At 44.0% G+C, this 27,686-nt stretch overlaps 2 protein-coding genes across 10 annotated transcripts in view; one reads left to right on the forward strand and one right to left on the reverse strand.

Moving 5' to 3' along the window:
• baiap2a (BAR/IMD domain containing adaptor protein 2a) overlaps positions 1-13,783 on the forward strand; it is a 59,421-nt gene extending 45,638 nt beyond the window's left edge. For 3 of the 6 annotated variants that reach the window (XM_058049791.1, XM_058049796.1, XM_058049797.1), the window contains 8 exons: positions 3,094-3,246; positions 5,411-5,650; positions 5,721-5,946; positions 6,112-6,313; positions 6,383-6,451; positions 6,862-7,015; positions 7,144-7,181; positions 8,494-11,207. In XM_058049791.1, coding sequence (XP_057905774.1) covers positions 3,094-3,246; positions 5,411-5,650; positions 5,721-5,946; positions 6,112-6,313; positions 6,383-6,451; positions 6,862-7,015; positions 7,144-7,181; positions 8,494-8,578 — 1,167 coding nt within the window. In that variant the 3' untranslated portion in view covers positions 8,579-11,207. The other 3 variants (XM_058049795.1, XM_058049794.1, XM_058049793.1) reach the window with 3 other exon arrangements.
• Positions 9,066-27,686, reverse strand: part of aatka (apoptosis-associated tyrosine kinase a) — a 37,841-nt gene continuing 19,220 nt past the window's right edge. For 2 of the 4 annotated variants that reach the window (XM_058049789.1, XM_058049787.1), the window contains exons 3-13: positions 25,909-26,038; positions 21,326-21,405; positions 20,881-21,087; positions 20,663-20,796; positions 20,004-20,088; positions 19,803-19,924; positions 19,537-19,686; positions 16,402-19,471; positions 16,188-16,323; positions 15,927-16,115; positions 9,066-15,598 (exon numbers count right to left, since the gene is read on the reverse strand). In XM_058049789.1, coding sequence (XP_057905772.1) covers positions 15,543-15,598; positions 15,927-16,115; positions 16,188-16,323; positions 16,402-19,471; positions 19,537-19,686; positions 19,803-19,924; positions 20,004-20,088; positions 20,663-20,796; positions 20,881-21,087; positions 21,326-21,405; positions 25,909-26,038 — 4,359 coding nt within the window. In that variant the 3' untranslated portion in view covers positions 9,066-15,542. Of the gene's footprint in view, positions 15,599-15,926; positions 16,116-16,187; positions 16,324-16,401; positions 19,472-19,536; positions 19,687-19,802; positions 19,925-20,003; positions 20,089-20,662; positions 20,797-20,880; positions 21,088-21,325; positions 21,406-23,593; positions 24,006-25,908; positions 26,039-27,686 lie in introns of those variants that run through there. The other 2 variants (XM_058049788.1, XM_058049790.1) reach the window with 2 other exon arrangements.

Consider the following 27,686-nt stretch of genomic DNA (forward strand, 5'->3'; position numbering starts at 1 on the left):
GAAATAGTGCCTTTGGTTGCCATTAACATGGCATTAAAACAAAAGCTGTGATCGACCTTGGCAAGTACAAGCGCACTACAAAATACAGAATAACTTGGGCTGTGACATTTGTTTTAAAAGCCAACAGAGTAGCCGTTTAAATTGTTTTGATCATAAAAAATTTCAGGGAATAATGTACACTACAGATTGCGTTTACAATGTCTCTACAAACAACCTGTGTCGCCTTTACATGACGTTATCCATGCACCTAGGCCAAATGTACCTCTTACATGGGTAACATTTGACGTCTTCATCATTAAAATTGCTATAAAACATATCCATATAAAGCCTGCAATTCTTACAGTAAATCCACTGTTTTTTTCCTAGTGTTGATTAATCATTGGATTACCTTTTAAACTATGTTAGAGTGATATGTGGAATAGCATCTTCTTGAACACAGATGGATGTAGTTGGATCATAGCAATATCAATTGATACATCAATGTACTATTTTCATAGTCGAGCTGTTTCCCACTTTCTAAACACGATTTCTAACAGTGACGTCGGGTAACGGCTGCAACAGTAGCCAATGGGGTTTTTATTAGGGATTATTGTGTCTGTTGTAAGGTCTTTCAAACCTGCAACAAAAGGCTGGCCTGCCATTATTGTACCATTACTGACACCTAGTGGCCTGCTACTTGATACCTGCTACCTGATACTACATATCAGCGTATTTGAATGCCTTTTTTAAGACCATTTTTATGCTTAATTGCGGCAAAAGATACATAACATTTGTGACAATCCATGCTAGAGTGAGTGCTGAAGCGAGAACCGGCAAGGGGCGACTGTAGAGCATAGTGTTGGATATACGACGATTGTTTACAAAGCCTGAATGACTGGCCTTGATCAATTGGGCCCATCTGTGCTAAAGAATGAGCTCATCAGGCTGGTGGAGTGAGGGGAAAAAAGAAAAATCTATTTTTCTTTCTTCTAATATCTCAGCTGTGGGCGTGTGAAAGAAAAATCAAGTGGTTCGTGGCGGACCCCACCAGGGTGACTGATACTTTTCCCGCCCTTTTCCTCTTCCTCCTCCTCCCCCTTCTTCTTCCACATGGTGTTATTCCTGCAGATAAGATGTGTGTTATCTCTTTTCATCAAAACATCAAATACTTCGAAGTGCAAGTTTGGCTTTGGGAAGCAGATGGCGTTTTATTGATCGCCACCTTCATTGCTCCGTCTCCCCTGCTTCTCCTCCATCACACACACGTGGAAACAGGCCTCTTTGTCTTCCCATACACACACACACACACAGTCTCATCCATCGTAGAAAGTTGCTGCCAAGATACTTAACAGCTCATTATGTGGTACCGAGCCGTGGACTGAGGAGGTTCACGGAGCTGCTGTGGTTGTTAATAAAAGAGTACATTCCATGGATCGGGATGGAGAGCATCGCTACAGATGTAGAAGATTTGCATACAAAGGTGATGTAGAAGTCGACTCCTTGTGGGTGTCTTGGAGCGTTTCTTTTGACTCCAAAGAGAGTTGATGATGAAGGAAGATGATGTGAGCCGACTTCCCAAAGCAGGGGAAATGCTCTTCCCACTAGAGGAAAGAAAAATACGTTGTTTGTGAATGATGGGATTTCCCTTTGTAGTCCACAGGGAGAATTTTGGTATTGTTAGTGTCTTGTTAAGTTGACCTATTTAACGTTAATACCACTTTTTAGTTCACGGCAGTTCCTCAGCTCAACTCTTGGCATTGACAGGGGTACTTTTTCATAGCACCTGATCAGCATGTACATTGGTTGATATGCTAAAATGAGTTTATACTTTTTGTTTCGCCCTATAGGGTGCATAGTCTACAACAGTGAATAAATGGAGTCTCTACGTGTGCATTAAAGAGCCTGTTGTGCTACTTGGTGGGAAACTCGTGCATGTTACATTTGTCGTACTGTTGCTGAGAATGAACTCATCAGTGGCATTAATGCTGGCGGTGCAGTTTTGATCATAGTCGTATTACAACATTGGTTCTATGTAACTATAGAGGTGTTATTTCATGTAGTAGCGGCAAAAAAAGTGATATTCGAAGGTCATAAACAGATTTTTTCTATGCTTTAACTATGGAAATATGCCGTGGATTAATATTGAATCCTACCTGTCACAGTCAGGAGGTAAACAAAGAAAGACTGTAGTAAAAATATGCATATTTAGACAAATGGCTCTTTTTCAAAATTGAATTATGAAGACCTAAAAAGTCAGAAAAACAGCTTGACAAAGCACCACCTCTACTAAAACAAAGCATGTTGCTGAATATGTTGTGGAGTTGCAGTGACATGTAACAGGGTTCTCGCGTCTTATTTGTGAGCTTTTGTCAAACAAGACATCCTAGCTGGGATGTAACCTGAGGTGGCTTGCTTTTATAATAGCGTCTTGTGTCTGCTCTAGCTTTTTTGTCTTGTGTTACTTCACTGACCTCAAGAATGCTGGGAGGATTGGGACTCCTCAGTTGTTTTGAGGAGAGGATTATTATATAAAAAGCGCTAAAAGCACAGAAGGTCACCTGCAGGTCTGCGATCATTTTAATAGCCGACCTCGTTCCCCGCTGCTGTTAAATGTGCTCACCATGGCATTTTTTTTTTTTTTTTCACTCTTTTCAGCGTAGTCAGTAGAAAAAAAAACTTTCTCACAGGAAATGACTTCAAAGATTTTCAACTCGAGCCTCGTTCGCATGTCTCTAGTTTTCACGGCAGTGGGGCCATTCCCCTCGTTAGAACCCAGTCGGACAGGTCCAGAGGTTCCGGTTGCTCTGATAATGAAGCAGAGATAATGAACAAGATTGCAAGCTTTTAATTTGATGGCAACAATGTGTTAAGAGCAAGAGCAGAATAAGGTCAGGCTGCTCTCTCGGGAGGAAAATGAATTTGTCATCTCACCGATCCGCCTCAGCAGATTTGTGGTCGTCATTTCGCAAAACGGCTATTGTCCATGTTCATTCAGCATCTTTTAGATTAGATCAATTCAAAACAACGCAGAACCACTCCTGTTTGGTAATTGCTTTGAAATGTCCAAGACTGTACTCCCCTACACTCATGCTATTGTGTGTTCACCCCACGCAGTTCGTGGAGACCATCAGCAGCAAGCAGACCGAGCTCGACACCTTCATCGCCGAGGGGTACAAGACGGCTTTGTCCGAGGAACGTCGAAGATACTGCTTCCTGGTGGACCGCCAGTGTGCTGTGGCCAAGAACAGCAGCGCCTACCATGGCAAGGTAACCGGTGACATATTACATCATCACTAGTTAGTTCTTTAGGTGGGGTCTCCAATTTGGCGACCATAGGTTCAGTCTTGACTAATGCTGTACCATAGGACTAATTATTGGGTGCTAAAGTAACTGTTGGTGTCGTTTCTGGTGCCAAACGTCTAGTATCTGATGTTGAAAGTATATAGGCAGTACATTCTGGGGTAACAGGTTATTGTAAAGGTACAAAAATCTCAGACGTCAAACACAATAAAAAAAACACATTTGTTCAGATTTTGAAACATAAGATCGCTGGGATAGGCTACAGCATGCCCACGACCCTATTGAGGATAAGCGGTATGGAAAACAGATAGATGGAATTTCCCATAGGAACTAACAGAAATGAAAAATAATCACATTGCCGCCACGATTAAACCTCCAAGGTAGCATTAAAGTGTATCAATAAGTTAACCACTGTTACCATTAAAAGGACCGTATGTTACATACAAAGCCGTCTCAGAAAAGTGACCATTAGTTTGGAGACACTGTGTGGTTATGATGGCATATGATCATTGAACGTGTAGCCTAGTGCTTCTCAAATAGTGGGGCGGGCCCCTGGGGGGCGAGGCAGGGAGGACTTTCAATATTAGTGCAGACCTGCCAACATGTATAAGTCTGTCATACTTGGCATGTAATTTGACTCTTGAATGTGAAGCTTCACTGCTTCACATTTCTACTCCCCAGTGGGGGCATGACAGAAAATAATTAAGGACCACCTGTCTAACGTTAGTTGCTAAACTTAGCCACATCACTATTGTTATCTGACAGCAAACATAATTGATAAATATGTGAGCGTGTGTTTTGTCTTATGTACTCAAAACAGGAAGAGGCGGGCCTTAATGCTATTCGTACTTGCGAATGTTAGCACCCTCTAGGCAGCTGTATACTGTCCCTTTAAGACTTAGCATCACAAAATGGGAAATTGAGTTGTTTTCCAGCATTTTCAAGTGTAAAAATAAGTTAACCACTCATCATAGGAAAACATTAACATGTATGGTGAAATTTATTTTGCAATAAGTGTCGCAAAGCTAAATATGCAGAGTTAATGTTTGATGCTGAGGTATTGTATAACGTGATGCGGTTAAGAGGTGTATTCTCCCAAATAGTGCTTGTGAAATTCCAATTGTCGGACCTCACGGATGATTGACTTTGGAGTGTGGCGGTTCCTCTCCATCCATCCCCTGGTTTTTATCATAAACTGCCCCCAAGACGTATATCATTCCATCACGTTAGCTTTGACCACTCACTGGAGCCTCTTCATTTTAAATATGTATTCAGACTGCAAGCAGCGCTGTGCCGTGATCCATCATTGGATCCGCCAGCATTGTGCCGCTTTCTTATGTGGCCTTGCTTGAATTGCTGATTCGACAGCGGCGTGGATTCAAATCATTTAGTGTTGCTGGAGAATTGCTTAGCTTTTCCACATGGATGGCGACATTTGAAATAAAGAATGCAGACGTCCGTCTCCAGCAGGAGTGCTGGTGGGTGTTAACTGTCAGCCTTGAAGAAGCCACTGGACGAAGACGACTGTGTGTGTTTTGTTTGTTTCTGCGGCATCCTTTAGTCGAGTCATTAATCAGCATGAGGGTGTGCGTGGGACGACCTACATGAAAGGAAATGTCCAGAAGGGGTGTGCAATGACAGAGGAAGACGGGGGGAACGAATGAAGAAGAGTAATAAATGTTCTGCAAAAGGATGCCGTTGTGTTTGTCCACAGGCTATGTGCTGCTCGCGTGGGCAGCTTGGGTGCGTGTTAGCCCACACAAGCCTGTTTTTGTAAAGCGTGCAAAGGGTCAAGGATGCACGGTGAGGAGAAACCTTTGTGGACTGTTTATTTCAGTGACTACAGTCTTAACCACGGTTTTCATTGCAGCTCTTTTAAAGCTGTGTTGTATTGGATTCCCTTAGTGTAGTGATGCTCAAACTGCAATCTGCAAGCCATTGGTGGGAACCACTCAGACAATAACACAAAGATGCACAGCCAATAACTATCCACTGGGAGGACACCAAGGCATTCCCAGGCCAGCTGTGAGACATAATCCCTCCAGCGTGTTATAGGTCTGCCCCGCCCGGGGCCTTCACCTCAACTAGGTCCTCAGTCCCATTTAAACTTGTGACCATATTGTCTTTCCAGGGTAAAGACCTCCTGACCCAGAAGATCCCAATGTGGCAGCAGGCCTGTTCGGATCCCAACAAGCTCCCAGAGAGGGCCGTGCTCTTGGCCCAGCAGATGGGCTCAGCCATGGGCGGAACCAGCCCCATGCATGCTTCAAAAACCAACCTGGTCATCTCTGACCCCATCCCCGGAGCTCAGCCCCTTCCTGTGCCCCCGGAGCTGGCAGTATTCATGGGCAGTGGCCTCGGGCACCAGGCGGTAAGTCAATGCAAATTGGACTTCCGTTCAGTCATAGTGTTCCACTGTGGCTTTGACCGCTTTGTTTCAGAGGCTGATGGGCCCCGATGGAATGTCCATGGTCAACGGGACAACGGGAGTCCACGGCGAGGAATACTGGACGGATGGAGGGACTTTATCTCAAGTCAGGCCTTCGTCTCCACAGACTCAAGCGCAGGTGCAGTCCCAGGCGCAGCCTCAGAGACAGGTCAGCGACGTCTACTCCAACACCCTGCCTGTGCGTAGGCCTGCACCCGCCAAGAATAAGAACCCAGTGGGTAAGAAATCCCAGGAAACCAAAGCAAAGAGTTGACCTTATGTGCTTCGGTTGTATATCATTCAAAATCAACAGGGGTTCGTTTTGGGTCAATATGGTAATATAAATTTAAAAAAACCCATTAGCAATTTAACAGGGATTGACTGTCTGCCCTGCCCTGACCCAGGAGAGACGCGGACCCTGCCCAGGTCTAGCTCCATGGCAGCAGGCCTGGAGAAGAACGGACGATCCCGTGTGCAGGCTATCTTCTCGCACGCCGCTGGCGACAATAGCACCCTGCTCAGCTTCTCCGAGGGCGACGTCATCACCCTGCTGGTACCTGAAGCCCGTGACGGCTGGCACTACGGGGAGAACGAGAAGAATAAAATGTAAGTGTAGTGTTCCATTAAGGACCATATCGTGCGTCACGTTAACAACTTTCTCCCTGTTTTGATCAGGCGTGGCTGGTTCCCTTTCTCCTACACACGAGTGCTGCCTGACAGTGACGGCGAAAAGCTGAAAGTGAAGTAAGCAAGTGGCAGAGTGCAGTGACCCACCATGCCCAGCAGATGGCACTCATTTTCTGTGCTTTCCGATGTGCCTTTTACAATAAATACAGAGCGTTTATGTATATAAATAAAGCTCTCATCATCCACATACGTAGTGTTGTTTTTGGAGTGTCTGTGTGACTTCATGTTCCTGTCATCAAACTGTCTAATGGGCGTGGCTGCCAATGAGGAAAAATTGCCTGTGAGGCACTTGAGATTGGGCGTGTGAACTCTGCCTAGCAACAAGCTGCTAGGCTAAAGATGAAAGTTTTTTTTTTTCATTTAATGATTCATTCATGTTAACTGTTGTCTGCGTGCCGTTTGTTTTGTTAGCAATGGCTACAAGAATGGTTCTTTGGTCTGAGGCTTTTCTTCCCCTGTCTGGCCAGTCTGCATCATGGGAAAAGTAGCAGCACGGGCAACTTGTTGGAGAGTGATGCATCCCTGCCCACACCTGACTACGGCCTCACCGCCCGACTGTTGGCACAGAGTCTAGCACAGACGCGCCCACGCCCCTACAGCATGGCGGGCTTTGGCACTCAGGTAGGGACAAGTTGACACATGGACACATCAGTCTTGAGCCGCAGAGACACCATCATTTTTCCTTAAGACTTTCTGGCTCTCTGCTGCCACCTGGTGACTTAATGTTCATGTTTTCTGTTACCTTTCAGCCTGCTATTGAGGATTATGATGGTCGCTTTGCCACAAGGTAAGTCTTTTCCAGCCTTAATTCATTGGAACAAATAAATCGGTGCTCTTTTTCAGGAAGCATGCTTGTATTATGCTTGAGTTATTTTAGTTTCACTTGGTCACCAAAATGACCATATATAGAAGTAGTAGATGTTTGATAATGTTGCTACCAAGTCAAAGTTTGGATGTATCGTGTCACTTAAAAGGATGATAGTGTGTCCAGACTAAAAGCTAACATGTATCTCTTTTTTTAATGACTCCATCTTTTTTTCATGTATTTTTTTATTGGATTATTATTTTCATATGTATTTACAAGCAAGATGAGGTTAAATAAGCTTCTTCCTACTCCTTTTCGGAACGGCCAATCGTCCTATGTGATGTACTCCGTGTAGCTTGTATGCATGTTCAAAATTAATTTTAATATTACTAATACATCGTATTACAAAGGAAGCATTGTTTCAATCGGTTAACTATCACTTATCACAACTATATTTAAAAATAGGGGCACTTTAGCTGGAAAATGTCAACAGGAATAACACCGTTCCTGTGGCTGTCCAGTCGGTGAAAATGTGTACGTGTGTGTGTTTATTTACGTTGGGATTGTGAGGAGCGGTGTTGGTGTGTTTGGTCGGCATAACGACGTCATGCTCATCACTTGCTTGTCAGTCTGGACTGTCAAGCTGTCTGCTCTGTGTTTTAAAGGGGGGGGGGGGGGGACAAGGTCTGCACCCCCCCCCCCCCCCCAAAAAAAAAAGCTAATCTATCTTAAGCACTGCATCCCTTCAAGCTGAGGAGACGACTTCAGCATTTTCTCATTCGTGATGATTGAATTGGCCAAGTCGAACCAAATCCAGTAAAAGATATGAAATGAGGAAATGTGAAGTTGGAGCTTTGCACGGGAGGGGGGGTGTTTGGAGTTGTAAAGTTCGATCCCAACACGCACCCTGCCTCCTCCTCCACGTCCTCCTCGTCCTGCTGGTGTGTCCTGTCTCTGGCCATTTCTCTCTCTGAGTGTGTCCGACCTGGCAAGCTTCCTTCTCTCTTTGTTCCACAGTGACAGTCCTGATGGCAAATTGATATCGACTGTGTGACAACACACATTGTGACAGACGCAGACAGCTGCGGATAGCACAGGGGGCTCCTCCACCCTCCTCTTAGCCTCCCTTCTTCCTCCTCCCTGTCCTCCTCTCTCCTCCTCCTCTTCCACCAAAGGCCGGTCTCATCCCTCCTTTCTGTCCTCTCTTCCTCCCCCGGGTGCATCCTTTCCTGCTGCTGCTGCTGCTGCTGGCTGCCTGGCGGTGGTGGTGGTGGGTGTCGCTGTTGGACAGTAGCGGTTGGTGGGTGGAGGATTGCGTTGAGCGCATTGAGAGCCGAGGCGGGGCCTACCTGCTCGGCGTACAGCGATACGGACTCTGAGCAACGGCAGTCGCATGTCGGAGAGACTGCCGTTGCTCGCCTGCTTTGTCTTTTCATGCATGTACATGGTTGTGTCATTTTGTGGCGCTAACAGGAAGGAGGTTCATGTACTGTACAAGTGCCGAGAGACGCCGCCTTGGTTTTGTTTTCCTTTTGTTTTTGACATTTAAAAAGCAGACACATGCTTGAGGCTCATCTCCGAGTAAGGCAGTGCAGGAGAGATCCCATTGGCCGCGCTGTGCTTCCTTGTGTCCGTACTCAAACCTGACTTTTGTATTTACAGTGAATGTTGAAGGTGAACATACCCTCGTGCAGTTGTTCAATTACCTGCTTTTTCTTATGGAAAAAAATATAATCAGTTTAAAACCAAAACATGATCAAAACACTCTCAAATGCAGAACAATACTGTGGTTTCACAGTATTACAAAACTCACCAGCGACGTAAAAAAAGTTGCTAGGTTTGTCACGAGTCGTTTTTGAAAATATGTGGACCAGGCATCTCTTTATTTGACAGCAGCCAATCATGAGCTATGAAAAAACAGACGACAAGCTTGTCAAGCCATTGGGAATTGCAAGAGACCATTACTCAATATAACAGCCTCACTCACGGTGTCATCTTACAAAAACAATAACTCATCACACAGCGACTTGACACTCAAAAATAAATATACAAAGTACCAATAAAAGTTTAAAATGAATAAAACTATTTTAACGATGGATGGCGCTGCATTGTTGCCTCTGAGGGAGGCTGATATCATTGCAGCACCCTGCTTTGCTTGGACACAACACAGTATGGGAAAAGTTAAAATGTATATTTTAAACTCTGGCTGCATGGCAAGTAGTTAATCTGCAGGTCTCACAGCTAGGAAAGCCGAGTTCAATTCCAGCCTCGGCCATCTCTGTGTGGAGTTTGCATGTTTTCCCCATGTATGCGTGGGTTTTCTCCGGGTACTCCGGTTTCCTCCCACATTCCAAAAACATGCAAGGTTAATTGGTGACTCCAAATTGTCCGTAGGTATGAATGTGAGTGTGAATGGTTGTTTGTCTATATGTGCCCTGTGATTGGCTGGCGACCAGTCCAGGGTGTACCCCGCCTCTCGCCCGAAGACAGCTGGGATAGGCTCCAGAACGCCTGTGACTCTCGTGAGGATAAGCGGTAGAAAATGAATGAATGAATGAATGAATATTTTAAACTCATATTGGTAACACTTAAGTGTTAAGTTGCTGTGTGATGTTTTTAGCGTTAATAATAATAATAATACATTTTATTTCAAAGCGCCTTTCAGGACACCCAAGGTTGCTGTACAGAAGATATAAAAACACGAATATAAAATACAAGATAAAAGAGAACAAACAATGAATAAAAACATACAATAAATAAGGGGGGGGCATGTGACGCAATTAGAGAGAGTAAGCTAGTTTGAACAGATGAGTTTTGAGTTTGGATTTGAAGATGGGAAGGGTGGCAGAGTTACGGAGGTCAGGTGGCAATGAGTTCCAGAGTTCGTGGGCAGAGCGGCTGAAAGCTCTGCTCCCCGTAGTGCTAAGGCGTGCAGAGGGTACAGTGAGATGGAGGGAGGAGGAAGATCTGAGGGAGCGGGAAGGATTGACAATGTGGACGAGGTCAGAGAGGTAAGGGGGGGCAAGGTTATGGATGGACTTGTAGGTGAACAGAAGGATTTTGTAGGTGATTCTTTGAGTCAGTGGGAGCCAGTTCTTCAGAAGATGACACCGTGAGCAAAAGGGTTAACAAGCTCGTTGTGATTCACTGATAGCTCGTAATCTTTTCCTCACTGACTGGCGAGAGGCACTCTATGTAAACGATGAGTTGTAGTTCTGAAGTCAAGATGTCAGGATGAATTAACTGCACCGCCGGGGTCATTGTTTATGAAAAAAGTAGCAGCTTATACACCGGTATATACAGTAATCATGCATTATGTGATTATTGTACTAGGAAATCTTGATTTGTTCAATTTAAAAAAGCGCTTTCCTCATTGCAATGTATTTTTTTTAAAACTATTCACATATACTCAGCTCAAACTATTTTTAAATGCAACTGGCGTGTGTTCACTTTCTACCTGCACTGTATTGAATAGTTTTTTGTCCAGAGGGTGTGTCCAATGCCTTATATGCTGCTTTTCTCCCCCTTTTTTTTCCCTATGAAACACATATTTTATGTGCAGGCAAAGAATATACAGCGTATCTATTTAATCTACTGTATATCTATATATGAATTGTTTCTGTCCGTCCACCAAATGGCACTGTATTATGACCACTGCAATTCTATTTTTATTTCTTTATAAATTCAGCCCCCACGTTTAATCTCTGTAGAAATCCTCCTGCCTTGGATGTTTGAAATGACAGCCATGTTTGATTCTGTTCTATTTATTTTTCAGCTCTCAGCAGTGTTATTTATGATTGTATTCCCTGAGTGGCTATGTAGTTTTGTTCCCCTTTCAAATTGTTGTACAAAAGACCTACAAATGGCCGATGATTAGTTGTTTTATCTTATGCATGCCGTGGCGGGATATCAGAAGATGTGATACTGGAAGAAAAAAAAAGACTTTGAATGTATGGTGACTTTTTACAAAGGTATTCTAAATAAAACATATCTCTATATATTAATAAATCGTCTGGTGTGACGGGAAATCTGTTCTTTCACATTTATTCTTGTCCCGATCTGGACAGGTTTCATTCTGGATTGTTTCTTTTTGTGCAAACTGCTGTCGCCACCAAAACCCCGCATGTCCTTTTCGTGTGTGTGTGATAAACGGTGTGAATGCTGCCTGATCCTCGTGGTTGTAGTTGACTTTTCAAGTACTTTTGTTGTATTTTGGGTGACGACACACACTTCCAAACACCTGCCTGTTGATGTCTTGTGACAAGCTGCAGAAGCACGGCTTGTTCAGCATGTGGAGCATGAATCCATGTGTTTCTTTTTTGGTTAGCCATCCCATTCACTCACCGAATGGATCCTCGACGGTTCAACACAATCTGTGAACCTGATTTAGAGCCATTTTCCCATAGGGAATAATGGAAGAAATGATCTGTTCCAGAGTCAAACTGTGACCACCACCAAAAGTACAAAAACGGTGGATCGTAAAACCTCACTCAATTAGCTGGAACATTTTTCCTTCTCACGCAAGTGTAAAAAGAAGTTAACCAACACCAATACAACTAAACATTACCTTGGTTAACTTCTTTTTACACTTGAATGCATTAAAGTTGAGACTTTTGAGGGTTTCACTTAGGTCACTAAAACTAAACTGGTTTAGGCTGGCCGCAGTTTGACCCTGGAACAGACGCTTACAATTTCTATTAGTTCTTTTGTTAAAAAAAAATGCTTCTAAGACCCTTTGTGGCGTAGATTGTGTTCCACCTTCAGACATTCCAGTGTACTTCCATAATAACAAGTTCATCTCCAGCAGACTAACCTGCAATGTCCTTACTAATTGTCAGCCAATGCATGACCTGAGAGGTGAACCACTCAAACCCAAAGGTTCTCTTTACCTTCCAGTTTGGGTCCAGAGTTGTCCCGCTTCTGAGGGAACAGGACCTCCGTAAGTCCACTGCCTCTTAATGCCAGCCAATCATCTTAGCTCGCTTCTTACTACTTCCTGCTCTGCTCTCATTGGCTGCTCGGCTGTTGGAAGTTTATTCATGCTTTTTTTTTTTTGCTGAACTTTTGGTGCTTGCTAACACGGCAGTAGACGCCTCAACAGAACAAACTTTGGGGTGGTTGGGGTGTGGTTTCGCAGCTTTAGAACATTTTATTGATTTTTTTAATTATTTCTTCAAGCCTAACTGTTGGTATGCATCATCCCCGCCCCTTCCTGTCCCTGCAGTGACCGTTCCATGGAGGTCTACCTCCGGCCCACCTTCAATGACGACCGATCTGCCACCATCTACTACTAGCCGACTGCAGTCCCCTTTTTTGGCCACTAGTGGGCCCAGAAGCAAAGGGTGCGTTCACACTTGTCATTTTGGTTGGGTTGGAAGCTGGTCTGTGAACGCAGTCATGCCAACCCTGGTTCAATCAGACCAGGACTGCTTATTGATGGCTTTGATAATAATAACAAAAAACATACAGAAATATGTAAGAGAAAATGGGTGACAACAGCGCTTGTGGAAGCTTTTGATTAAAAAATCTAATATGAAAGTAACCTCCATATTTAAGCTAAGAGAGGACATTTAGTTTAAAAATTGGAGTTATGTCATATAATAGTCATAAAAACCGTCCAATGAAGTTGAACTCAAGATAAAAACTCCCTTTTGGAAACTCTCCATGCATGAGAGTTCTGGTAGAATTTGCATGGACCTGGGTTTGAAGTGACAGAGCAGTCGGCGGGACTGTAGCCCAAAAACCGAGACATGGTCCAAGGTACCGTTTGCACCCCTCTGAGCTCACCACACCAAAATGTGCACCAAGTATCAAACCACAAGTGTGAACGCAGCCTAACTTGGCTTTTTCATTTCTTTTATGGATAAGATTGGAGCCTATACTTTTTACTTTCTTTGACATGTTAGAGTGTAAATTTCATTATTATTATTATTATTGACATTAATGAGCAGCAATGATTATTATTAGGAACGGTAAGTACAGTTTCTGGTGGTTGCTTGCTGTAGCTGTGTGGGGAATTGTGCCTTCCACTCTTTACTTTTGTGTTTTCATCCAACAAGCTTGTGGGCCTCACACGTTGGTATTTTGTATGCTGTCAATGTTAGCATTTTGGAACTCTTTTTTTCTCTTACCTTTTTGCCGTACCACCAGTCATTTTAAAAAATATATTTAATTTGTCGCATAAAGATGTGAGGTTAATCCCAATGGACTTCTTTTATTAGCATTATTATTAGCTTTGAGGGAGCGGTAGCTTATATCAGATAAGGCGCAGTATTCATAGAGCCTTTTGGTCATTCGTTCTCAGTATTATACTATACGCTGGTCAAAGTAAGAAATAGATCAATCTAGGAGAGTTCTTCGATGAAAAAATAGCAATAGCTGTCAAGAATTACGACATTGTTGTAGTTTAAGTTGAGGGCTTATTGGTCATGCTTTTATGATTGCATTTGTTGTTGTTTTTTACTTTTTATATAGCTTTCACTTTGTTGATTTCCCATGTGTTTTTGTCTGTTTATGTTATATACCTGTCGTGTACAGAAAGCACATAAATTATCATGTCCAAAATAAATCTCAGTGGACGCAAACTTTCTGCCAGTATGTGTGGTAATGTCATTTGGGGTTGTACAAAGTTACTGTTATGGCAGACGCTGGAAAGAAAATAAACAAGAATGAATAGAGTTGTCAATGAGGTATTTACAAGTGACAACTGACAATGTTTATGTTACTATTTATACAACTATTTAGTTGAAACAATTTGACTTTATTCTCATAACACTAGATTTCTCTTCGATTATCACTCCTTCACTCATGTATACTGTTTCATGCATAAGAAAATATGGAAAGACTAAAGTACATGTAGAATTCTGTTTACTAGGCGACAGTAATGCTCCATTATTGAGACATGACAATTCTCTTCACATTGTGTGGAAATGGTAAATTTTTAGTGCTACGTTTTAAACACTAAGTTGAGAATACAGTAATTTGGAGGCTAACTAGTTAGTGTGCTAGCGTGCTATTGGTTGAGGCAAATGCTGTCTCTCATGTCCCTGCAGTGGTCCCATAGCCTGTGCATGCAAATAGGAGTGCAACAGTGATTAAAGGGGTTTTTAACAGTATATGATGTCAACAGAGGGCTTTAATCATGGTAAGTATTTTATTCAGCAAGTCATTAACAGGTTTTCTATGCTCCTAATTATGAAAATTGAATCCTACTTAGTGGAAATTCACTTGTCTCGGTTGGGTCTGGAGCCGATCAACCACGGTAATTTTCCATCCATCCTTTCTATGCCGCTTATCCTCACAAGGGCCAAGGGTATGCTAGCGCCTATCCCCGCTAACTTTGGGTGAGAGGCCAGGTACACCCTGGACTGGTCGATATTACAGCGTTATTCTCAATGTTATGATTTTTCCATAACTTGATTAAATTCATTCTTTTTATGTTTTCTTGCAATTAAACAACTTTCTTCTCAGACCCATACAATTTTTTTCACATTTCTTCGACTTGATTTCTTTTTTATAATCTACTACTTTAATTGGACAACAATTTTGTCATAATGACTTTATTCTAATAGTACAACTTTACTCATATCTGATTTTGTTCTCTTAAATAAGAACTTTTTTGTGAGAAGAAATGAGAGAAGAAACGGGGAGAAAGTAAAGTATTTCAGTGTATTGTTTCAGGATACTACAACAGCCGTGAATGAAGACAGAATGGACATCACTGATACTGCTTACTACTGGTGCTGGTGCGATGATGATGATGATGATACTGGTTGTCACTGGTACAAACAACACCCGCTCTTCCAATTATTGCCATGTCATCCAATTGGGCTTTTTTTTTGTTCTTTAAACATCTCTTTGGCAAATGTGAGGGAGATTTGCATCCTGACTGCAGTGGTAATTCAAGTCAAGCTATCTGCTACATTTTATATTATATAACATACAATAGGGGACTTCCCATATAATTTCAATAGAATGAACAACAACAACACAGACGTAGAAAAGACTCAGGACAGCATGATACTTCAAAATAAAAGACGCAGTGACAATAGTGATGTTTAACACAAAGTGCTCTATCGCCGTCCCTTACATCATATCGGTTTGAAAAATAAAGTCTGAATTGTCTGGTAACAGTCTTTAAAACAATGTTAAGCAGCCAATTCAAAGAAGCACTGAGTGACCAATGTGAAGGGCGTTATTTAGGGAGGGGGCGGGGGGGCATAGTCGGATCCACTTCATAACCAGCAGCAAATTATAAAATTAAAAAACTGTGCAAATCACCATGAGGCACTGTCTCAAAGGGTCACGTGACGTATTAATGTTTCATGTTGGGATTATTGAGGATCACAGTCCTCTTCCAGTCGTCCCCCCGTGGTCTTTTGGAACGTCATCGGTGTTCCCTGTTGGGAGACAAACATCCAGTCAGATACCACCCCATGGTGGGGTTATCATATGTTGAATGGACTTGTAACTTCTCACACCCGCTTTAACTCTCACCAATTTTGGTAAACACTTTTATGGAACTGATGCAAATTAGAGAGTTTCATTAAAAAAAACATGGCCACCATGAAGCAGTGGCCATTAATTGGTCATAAGATTTTGACTGTGTCTAACTTTCAGGATATCTGTATACATGTATGCTAGCATGTCTTCCCAAGCATGCTCATTTGCATATCCAGTATTAATCATGAATCATTTATTAGCCAAAATTAGAACACGGACACGGACCCGTTGCTGTGACCGTGTCCGAGACGTGCGTGATGGAGAATCTGGACACCATAAATCGGTTCAATGCCTCTGGTGCAGATTTCCCCGCCTCTGGATTGTTTGATGTGGAAGTGGGCGTCAGTTGGGCCTCGGGCATGGCGTCAGGTGAAGACGGTTGCTCAAATGCAACATCGTCCTCCCACTCGTAACCTGAAGGTGATTAAAAAAATAATCAGTTAATAATCATCAGTGATGGATTAATCCAATCCTTACAATTCTCACCTTCCTCTGCATTGTCTTTCTCCTCAGCGTCACGATGCTCCTCACAGGGTTTAACGTTTTCATCGACTGGTTCCTTCCTCCTGGACTCTTCTTCAGGAGAGAAATTGTAGTCAACGAGTTCTCCGGTTGGGCTTTCCTGGAGATCATAGCAACAATGAATGAATCTTCATGAACCTTCTCCAAGACCGAACCCAATCGTGTTTTAGCGTCGTACTTGGTCAAAGAGGAACACGGTGACATCATCAAAAAAGGACACCGCCTTTTTCTTTGTCTCCAGCTCCTCACAGAAGGATTGCGTGAGGAGCGTGGGCATCTTCAGGAGGCTACGGAGGTGTCTTGCCCTGCTGCTGTCACTCACCACGACCGGCACCGAGCTCAGATCTTCGTTGCTGCCCTCGCTGTCTTCCTCCTGGATGCTGTAGGTCCTCAACTCTTCATCCGACTCGCTGTCATCGGAGTCGTCCTCGTCCTCCGCTTCCTCCAGCGGGGCTCTCACTGCTTCTCCACACAGCTCCATCATCGACGATGAAGACGACAGCTCGGCTACGACATTTGGCTCTTCACACAAGCTGTCGCATTCCTCTGCATCGATGTCCTCAAATTCGTCCTCATTTATCTGGACGGCCTCTCTCCTTTCCTCTGGTGTTGTCACGTGATTGAATTCCGGCAGCTCATCCTCCTCGGTGTTCTCTTTGGGTTCCTCATCGTCTTTGTAATCAGATCCAGTGGAGTCAGGACATATCTGCACCTGGCAACAGTCTTGGGATCTCTTCCCATCCTCATGGTTTCTCAAGGCCTCTTGGATGTTGGAGGATGGTTCAGACCCGGCAGAGGTGCTGAGCTCTGAGCAAGGCTCCTCTTGGTACTCTGTCTCCAACTCCAGATCATCGTCCTCTGGTGCTGCCTCTTTGGTCAGGCAACCACCCATCTGTGCAGGAAATGGCGACAACATGGACAGTCCGGGCGTGGGAAGGGGGTCAGAGGGTCTTTCCAAAACGCAACCTTTAATGAGTCTCAAGTCCTCTGTGATAGCGAACTCCCTGGTGATGCCATCAACGCCTTTGGAAGAGCTCAGTTTCTCTGCCTGTCTAGTTGGCCCTGCAAAGAATTGACCATCATCCTCTCGGGGGCTTTTGTCATTTTCATAGTCAGAGAAGTAGGCCGAGTCCCTGTAATGGTGTTGATCAGTCATTTGCTTTAACTGGACCTCTGGACCACTGGTGAGACCGTGACGCACTTGCAGAACAAGTTCACCTCTTTGGGGATCAGCAAGCTCTTTGAACATGAACTCCGGAGATCCGTTATTTTCTGTGTCGTAGCCGCTATCCAGAGATTTGGGCTGGACGGGAGCACTGAAAGAGTCTGGGCTGAAGGCTTGATCACAGGTGCTTGCGACGCGTGAATAGAGGTTGATGTTGTCAACGGAGACGGTCGTTCTCTCCGAGTTCTTCAGTGGACTCAACTCATCTTCTTCTACCTCTGCGTAGTCGAGGTTGAAATCAGCGAAGATGCCTGATGTGATATCTGTGAAGTCATCATCCTCTTCGCTGTAGTCTCCCAGCTCCACCAGGGTACTACTGGCGTTTCTGGTCCCGATTCCGCCCCCCAGCTCTCTGATGTTCATTTCCGAGGGATCATAAGTTAGTCTGATGTCTCTCAAAGCGGGGACTCCTGTTGGGGCGCCGTCCCAAATGCTACCCGTAGTCTTCTCTGGTAATGCTTCAATCCAGCCAGTCTGCGACTCATTGAAGGAGGAAGGAGACTGTACATAGCTTGTGTCAGGTATCATCTTGGGCTCGGAGTAGAGTCTCTCTCCGTTCGGTAACAACTGCTTTTCATTCTCCCCTCTGGCGCTTGACTTGGCAAGGCAGTCATTACTTGGGAAACCAGCCAGGTTATTTTGCTCCGGCATTCTCCCCCTATCTTGGGGACGTAGATGAACATATGAGCCTAATTCTTTGGCTTGACTGGCAGAGGAACCAACTGATTCCCCTTCTTCTGCCTCCAGTTTCAAAGTTCTGCAACTGCGGAAAGTCTTGGTGGTGTCCTTGGTTAAAGACCATAAATCTGTCGTGTTATATTGAAGATGGAGATAATTCTCCATTCTGCTTGTGTCCCTGTTGCCAAAATTCAGAATGTTATTGTTGGCAGAATGGTTCAAGGTCCAGTTTGTGGCTTCTTCCTCAAAGAAAGCACCATCGTCGACGTCCCTGCTTCCGTGACAGCCCACCAGCAGGCCATCACCTGTATCTACATCGATGTTGACATGGTTTATGATGGTCAACGTCTTTTGCAGGGAACCCATCGTACATATGGAGTCATTTCTGGCTTCAAGGTAGGGGTCACACAAACCTAAGCTGGGGCTGCTCACAGCTTCAGTCAGACTAGACTGACTTTCTGAACATTCCACCGGATGACGAACATTAGATTGGGCCAGATAGTGTAAGGGGCCAGCATGGCCACATTGGTTTAAAGTTACGGGGCTGCCGATGCTGCTGGATGCCTCTCTTACCAGGGGCTCCGAGGCGAGCTGCATAGCGGGGCTTGAATATGAGTCTGTTGATTTGGTGATGTCAGCAGTTGACCAGTAGGTATTTGTTTGTGCTGTGGGGGTCTCACTCTCAGTGGGCAAACAGGTGTTTCCAGCCTCCAGTGCAGGACTACAGTTGTCCAAGTTAATGTTACACTCTGTTTCTTCTATACGGATGTAATATTCACTGCTGACAGAAGGGCTGAGGGCGCTCAACACAGGAACCACACATGGATGCTCTGCTTGATAGTAAGGTGGCGATACGCCTGATGTACTGACGTCACTTGAGTAGTATATATCCTGGTAGTGTGGGTTCCCCTGGCACAGTGGTCCGCTGGTGGACGAAGAGCAGTAGGGCTGCTCGGATCGGCCTTCCTCCCACTTGTACTCGAAGTTGAGACCGTGGCTGGTCTCTGTGACGGTCAGCAAGTCGTCCCCCGTGTCAGAGTGGAAGCTGTCAGAGAAGTGCTCCAGCAGCGGAAAGGAGGATGAAGCCGACGAGGCCAGCTCTACGGTCTGAGTTTGGGTCGAGATGTGGGCGTCAGCCACAGGGATTATCGGTGTGAGTTCGAGGGGTGCGGCTATGTGGGAGGGGCTTCCGAGCAAGTTAGGTCTCAGTGCATTCCAACGTTCTTCGAAATCCTCCTCAGCCTCACTGGAGCCTTTAGCGCAGAGGTATGTTAGCAGGAGGTGAACTTCCTCGCTGCTTGGTCTCAGCTCGGGCTGCAGCCAGCAGAATTGCATCACCTCATACCTAAAGACAGCGATACACCGTTAAAAGAGAACTTTTCCATTTGAAATACCTCAAGCGTATCTCACCAGCGCTCAGCGAGGGGAAATTGGAGCTGCAGTTTGGCCAGTTTGAGCTGCTGTTCTTTGACTGCATATGTCAGCACCTGTCTGTCAGAGTACTGCCTGTATGGCTGCTCGCCCAACTCAAACAGCTCCCAAATGGTGACCCCCAGCGACCTGGAAGAGGCCACATTAGTCAATAGATGATAGTCATTCAAGGCTGACTGGAATCAAAGAATGCATGCTTGACCACATGTGATATATGTGATATACTGTAGTATACTGTATCATACCAGATGTTGCTTGATTTCGTCTGGTCAACAACCAGCAGGTTTCCATGGACTTCATCTATGAGCTCAGGGGCAATCCAGCGTAAGGGCACCCAAATCTGGTCTTGTGTGAAATAATAGTCCTCCTGCGGGTTTAAAAAGGGTAAATCAGCTGATCATGTACACTAACAACCAGCCTATATTAGGAGAATATGTCAATCAAACCTTATATAGACTGTGAGAAAGCCCGTAGTCTCCGATTTTAACGGACATTTCTGATGTTAGCAGGCAGTTTCGCAAGGCCAGGTCACTGTCCATAAAAGAACAAAAATAAACGTTTGTAGCTCACAAAATTCAGGAGGACTGAAAAGCACATCAAGGTACAATTTGAGAAGATTGGTTGAAAAACATGAAACAAAACGTCCGTGCATTTAATGAATTAGTTATTTTAAAAGCAGATTTTTGCTATTTATTTTAAATAACATATGTTCCACTTTGATTGTGGTATATACGGTACAATAAATGATGCGCCCGGTTGAGTATAAGTAATAATGAAAGCTGACCTCAAACCAACCAAGTCCTGACCCGTATTTTTGGTAACGATGACATAGCAAGTTCCACACTTTGTATTGCCTCACCTCCTCCACAAACTTCATCCGATTACCAGTTGCCATGGCAACCACAGAACGATGAGGGGGGGGGAAAGTGCCAAAGAAGAAGTCAAGGGTCGCCCCCGGCAACAAAATCACTGATGCTGGAGTTTTAAGATGACCACTCGGGCAGCACCAGGATGTTGTTGCAGGCAGCGGCCAACAGGGGGCAGCACTGTTGCACACTGAGGAATTGAAAATGGTAACCTAAAGAGAGTTTGCTAGGTTGATTACCTGTGTATGAAGTTGTTCTTATGGAGGTGTAAAAGCCCCGAGGCAATGTCGCATGCCATTCGCTGGAGGATGAGCGCGTCGGGCGTCTCTGAGTCAGTCACTCGGCAACCGCAGAGATAGCTTTTCAAGTCACCCTTAGGCAGCAGAGAAGTACGTTGCTTTTTAGCCTCTCGGAAAAGTAGAAAGGTGTACTAATACATGATGAAAGTCTTTCCTACCAGAGGACAAAACTCCATGACCAGCAGATAAGGCGTGACCTCCGAGCATTGGGCCAAGCACTGCAAGAGAGCGGGGTGCTGTAAAGTCCTAAAAGGCTGGACCTCCTCCAGGAACTGCATCTGGTCCTGCACACTGGCGCTGGCCTTCAGCTCCTTCACCACCACCTGGGTGGTGCTGAGGCCCACGTTGACCTCGCCCAGCAACACCTGCCAGGTGCACACAGCAATTTTAGACGATCGTATGAAAGCATTCAAAATAAGCATATACTATATATTAGTTTTTGGTGCAAAATCCTAATAAATTGTTTTAGCTACAATTAGCTAAAAAGGAGAAATCCAATCAAATTCCAGGAAGAGAAGAGGCAGACTGGAGCGGTGTTAGTGCTTGACGTCAGTTCTGGTAGCACACAGATAACGTTGTCTGTAACAAATATTCCTGATTTACCTTGCCAAACCAGCCATGGCCAATCTCCTTCAGGTAGAGTAAACTATGGCGGCCCAGGTCGGATGATTTTAGAAGCTGGACTGGAGGAAATAAGAGAGAAACAAATACATTTTTTTAGAAAGTGTATCTGAATAAATGATGCTACATTATATTGGAAATGCATTTTATTAAACACTACATTCATAATTACCACTACTATAATGAAAAGCAAACACATTTTACAGTCCAAATTCAGCCATGTTGCCAGGACAGTTATCGTCAGTTTGCAATGAAAAGCATGTATCTATAATTTGTTTTTTATTACATTTTTTTGTTTTGTTTTTCTCAACTTCAACTTCTTCAACAAAAATATAATAATTACAAAATTTTGTGGTTGAGTGTGGCTTTGCATATTTGTGTCCTAAATTAAACATTCTCAAGCATAACTATAGCTAAATGAACAAAAATACATATATAAGGCATTCAAAGATGCTGTGAATATGTAGTGTATTGCAAGTTTTTTTATTTACATATTTATTATCCAAATATTTTTCCAGCTTGTGAGGATAAGCAGTACAAAATGAATGAATTAATAAATATATTTCATAGGGCCCCGATTTGGCTCAATAAAACACCGGGGGCATGTAAATGGGAGTTCAGAACATCGACAGAGATTCTTCCATCCCATCAATAAAAAATAATATAAAGCTTTTTGGCTTCACGGTGGACTAGTGGTTAGCATGCAGGCCACACAGCTGGGAGACCCAAGTTCAAATCGACCCTCGGCCATCTCTGTGTGGAGTTTGCATGCGTGGGTTTTCTCCGGGTACTCCGGTTTCCTCCCACAATCCAAAAACATGCTAGGTTAATTGGCGACTCCAAATTGTCTATAGCAGGGGTGCTCACACTTTTTCAGCATGCGAGCTACTTTTAAAATGACCGAGTCAAAATAATCTACCCACTACAAAAATGCAAAACATCTATTTATTTTCAAATGTATTGAGGATTATTTGTACGTACAATGTATGTTGATGTACCTTACATAACCAAATGAGCCAATATTGCAAAACACACATAATTAACTATTAAAAATTTTTGTAATTACCTGAGTTTACTTTGATGACTTGCACTGAATTGAACCAGCCAGGGATGCATAGTCCGGACAGTAGCTGCTGATAGCCAGCCTCAAGCACACTTCCAAATGTTTATCAGTCATGGATAATATCCGTATCATAATATCCGTATAATATTCCATATCCGTATGGAAGTGATATGTTTTTTGCCTTTTTACTTGGTCCAGCTCCTTCACTCATTTTAGTGACCATAAACTTTAGCGAGGGCTTAAAATCTCGCAATTCGCCGACTAGCTTAGCACTTTGCATCGCTGTTTACGCATGAGCGGTGACCTAAAGGTCAAAATTCAGTTGTCATCTGACTGGTTGTCCTGTATGTCAATCAAGTAACGGGGATGGATGATAGGCTGACATCGTAAGTTCTGCTGCACTTAGAGACGTTGTTTGATTTGATTGGTCGCCCGAAGGGCAACATTCAGTTGTCATCTGAATGGCTGCCCTGTATATCAATCAAGTGACGGCATTGATGCTGAGATGATATTTTTTTAATGTCACGCCGCGATCGACCAGCGATCGACCAGTACCACCTCCGCGATCGACCGGTAGCTCGCGATCGACTTAATGAGCACCCCTGGTCTATAGGTATGAATGTGAGTGTGAATGGTTGGTTGTCTATATGTGCCCTGTGATTGGCTGGCCACCAGTCCAGGGTGTACAGGGTGACAGCTGGGATAGGCTCCAGCACCCCCGCGACCCTTGTGAGGATAAGCGGTAGAAAATGAATGAATGAACATTTTCCCGTTTTCCCATAGTTTAAATAAACAGTTAACACAATCGTGATTACTGTACATGCTTTTCATTGGACAGTGACGTTACAGAGACTAAATAAGGTGTGGACATAGCATTACATTTTGAAATGGTAAGGCATCCATCATTTTTACATCAGCGATGGAAAAACATGTATCTCCAAATTTTGGGGTGCAAAATCTTATAAAAACAAACACCGCACAACTTTGGACATACAGGCTTTCAGATGTATATACATTTTACGCTTACGTATGAAAGAGTGGAAGGGTACATGTTAAACGCATGTAAAAGACGAGCGAGGACAGGTTCAGTTTGAATACTTGAACGTCTTCTGGAGTGAATGAAAGTGAAATCCCACACTCACGCTTCCATGATGAGAGACACACCCGAGACGAACAAAGCTCATTACCTCGCAGGATCCTCATACTTTGGGCGCCAAGGTGATTTGTCCTGTGGAGGTGATGGAGCGCTGGAGCGGCCCACCACTCTGAGCACCAAGTCCTGCTTCGGCGCGTGAGAACAGAGGGCCCCCGGCATCCACCCGCGGTGTCTCATAGTCATTGTGTGTATGAGAGGCGGTCGCAATGTGTGTGAGAAAGCCAAGGCCTTCCGAACCCTGGTGCAGCTGAACAAGCTGGCCTTGCTGCCTCTTCTGGTCCGTCCTCCCATACTGGGACACACAAACACACAGTCCGGAATTCTGCTTCTTCAGCTGTCACACCAGCACCACCTGGTGCTCCTCATCTTGCCCGTTGCTTGGTATGGTGCCATCTGACGCTCCAGCTCGGTGTGCATCTCCAAGACACCCATCCCCTAATGACATAAGCCCACCCCATCCCCCTGGACCCCCACCCGGCAGCATTCCTCAGCCCAAGTGGACACAAAAACATCTCTGTAAGATGCAGAAAAGACCTCTGTCACACTCAGCACCCTTATCTCAAGCGCCCCCCACCCCCCTCCATTGTAGGTCACGGTGCGTGCCACCACCCTCTGCCACAGACTGCTCTCTGTGTCGGCCCAATAATGGCAGTCCTCCTCTGCTGCGTTCCACAGACGTTCCCGCCCGGGCCTTATTGCTGACCCACTGGCCATCTTGCCTAAATGGATTCCATTGTTGCTCCTGTTCACTGTGTCCTGGTACCCCAGCATACACTCGTGTGTGTGTGTGTGTGCACACAAGGCCCTTTCAGCCACCGGAACGCTGGGCAGAGGTTGTCACGGCGATAACAATCCCACACTTCTCCAGCCTTAAACATGCACCACAGACAAATTAAGGAATGGGATTTTAATACAAATGGGGAATGTGTGAGTGTGCATCCTGGCATTCCCACAGAACCATGAGCGGATCCAGTCAACCTGGCTTCAGATGTAGCTTCCTCCAGCACGGTTTTCCAATACGGTTCTGCAGCTAACAAAATACCTGCACAATCTAACGAGCCCTATCACACAGAATAATAACGCAGGATACCCCTCCAATGCATAACCTTCATCAGTGATCATTGGGGGTGCTTTCACGTCATGTTTGGTACGGTTAAAATGAATTCTGGTGTGTACACCATCTGACTTGTGGTGAACACCAAACAAGTGGACCAAAACCAGAGAGACATGGATCTTAGTCTGCTTGCAAGTGAACTCTGGTGCGGTTCAGTTCACTTGTGCTCAAATGTGAGAAAAACAGCGACCAATGTTAAAATGATAGCAAAAAGCATGCGTCTCTCGACTCTGCTCACTCCTGCTGTGTGTGGGTGTGTGTGAGATGTCGGCGCTCTGGAAAAGTATATTTTAGAAGCTTTTCCTGAAATCTCAGCTGCTAAGTGTAGCAGAATATTTGACCCAGCAACTAAAAGCTCTCCAATCAAATACTTTATCCAGATTCATCAAGTAAACTGTCCCTCGTTGTTAACAACAGAGCTCAATTCAGAACTCTCTTGGAAAAAAATACCTGATTTCCATTCCCCATGTAATGTACGTTGTGTTATTTAATGCCATGCAAAATGCATGTATCAACACAGTTAAAGATGCATGAAGAATGCAGAGAAGGGGTCAGATTCCTTCATTCCCACATTAAGTACACCCACTGCAGTGTGAATGGGTTAGATTATATTATTGGATTAGGACAATTCATTGTTAAGAAGTTAACTCATTTAACAGGGAACGGCACAAGATATGAAAATCAGGTGTATAATGCAATATATGCAAATATATTTAATTCATGAAAATGATTAACACAGTAAAATATCTGTAAGTAAAAAATACTGTAAACAGCTTTTTTTTTAATTATTTCTTTTTTCCTGCACCATGAAGGGACACTGGTGTCTTTTAGTATTTGTATGATATCATTTGATATAATTGAAAAATATTTGCAAAATCTATACAAAAATACATAATGATAATAAATATACAAATGGAAATGTCAAATATAAAAAGAAAAATGTAATAATAATAATCTTTTTAAGTTTTGTGTACCCCATTCTAAAGGATACATCTAGAGAGAACATTGGATATGCTTGTATTTTAGACATGGAACTTCTTTGCACTTATCTTGTGTTATTTCCAGCTGAAACAGTACTTTTCTTGTATCCAACTGAAAGGAATCTGAAGCATATCCTGTCCGCTTGTCATGACAGCCACAATAGGAGCAGAGTATTGATGTCAAGTGAAATAAAAGTTGAAGACAAGCTGTTAGCGGTGTATTGTCGGCTGTGGTGTTGTGCGGCCTCTTACTGGATCTGCCGGGCTGCTTGGAGACAGGCAGGGAGACCTCGGTGAGGGGCAGGATGTAAACCTCGGGCCCATTGTGGCGTGAAGGCGAGAGGTCCGCCTGGTACTCCTCTCCCTCTGCATTTTCAAACTCCTGGTGCAAAGACACGTGCCGCCATTAGTCATGCACCCGCCGCCGCCAAAAGTGGTGGACAATGGTGGTACTATGATGCCCACCTAGCCAATGGACACTCCCATAGGTCATGTGTGCGTTGCGTTGTGAAAGTCCTCATTAATGTACAGAAGTGCTTCTTGTGTGCTGGCTTGTGCACATCAGCACTTTTGTACCAACTGTGTACAATGTGTGGGCTCATTTAGTTCAAAGTTGCCTAACAACAATACTTCTATGTTTCTTAAATGATTATAATGATAGCCATCTGTTCTCAGTTTAGAGAACAAATCTGAAATATTTAATGTTTCATTACCGAAATGTTGTTATTATTTGGCGGTATTTAGTAATGCTTTGAACATTTTGAAGACAGAAGACCCCAATCACACGTCACTAACTCTAACACTGTAATGGCCATACAAGTCCACCAGAGGGGGTAAAAGTAGATTATATCTGCTACACCAGGGGTGCTCACACTTTTTCAGCATGCGAGCTACTTTTAAAATGACCGAGTCAAAATAATCTACCCACTACAAAAATGCAAAACATCTATTTATTTTCAAATGTATTGAGGATTATTTGTACGTACAATGTATGTTGATGTACCTTACATAACCAAATGAGCCAATATTGCAAAACACACATAATTAACTATTAAAATTTTTTGTAATTACCTGAGTTTACTTTGATGACTTGCACTGAATTGAACCAGCCAGGGATGCATAGTCCGGACAGTAGCTGCTGATAGCCAGCCTCACGCACACTTCCAAATGTTTATCAGTCATGGATAATATCCGTATCATAATATCCGTATAATATTCCATATCCGTATGGAAGTGATATGTTTTTTGCCTTATTACTTGGTCCAGCTCCTTCACTCATTTTAGTGACCATAAACTTTAGCGAGGGCTTAAAATCTCGCAATTCTCCGACTAGCTTAGCACTTTGCATCGTTGTTTACGCATGAGCGGTGACCTAAAGGTCAAAATTCAGTTGTCATCTGACTGGTTGTCCTGTATGTCAATCAAGTAACGGGGGTGGATGATAGGCTGACATCGTAAGTTCTGCTGCACTTAGAGACGTTGTTTGATTTGATTGGTCGCCCAAAGGGCAACATTCAGTTGTCATCTGAATGGCTGCCCTGTATATCAATCAAGTGACGGCATTGATGCTAGGATGATATTTTTTTAATGTCACGCCGCGATCGACCAGCGATCGACCAGTACCACCTCCGCGATCGACCGGTAGATCGCGATCGACTTAATGAGCACCCCTGTGCTACACCATTAGCTGCATACAAGCTGAACATGTGTCCATAAACAGAAAGGCTGCTGTAATCCTATGACTGAGTCTGCAATAGATTATTTTTATGCTAATTCTGCAGCTTTTAGGAAATGAACAATGACTTTGTGCAAAGGAAGAAATCCAGATAGTGTCTAAGGTGCATAGCAATTAGTGTTGTTTCGCAGTCAGGAGAACCATCTGCCACTCTGAGGGCATGATGGCAGAGCCAGCAGGTTGGCTGCATGTGAGTCAGCCTGGTGTAGCGATATAGCTCCCAGGAGAGCTTTCTACACTTTACAAAAGCTATTGATTCTCTGCTTCGTTCCCAGCGCGCGTTACAAAGGAATGA

The sequence above is a fragment of the Doryrhamphus excisus genome, chromosome 15 (assembly GCF_030265055.1).
Source record: "Doryrhamphus excisus isolate RoL2022-K1 chromosome 15, RoL_Dexc_1.0, whole genome shotgun sequence".
Lineage (NCBI taxonomy): Eukaryota > Metazoa > Chordata > Actinopteri > Syngnathiformes > Syngnathidae > Doryrhamphus > Doryrhamphus excisus.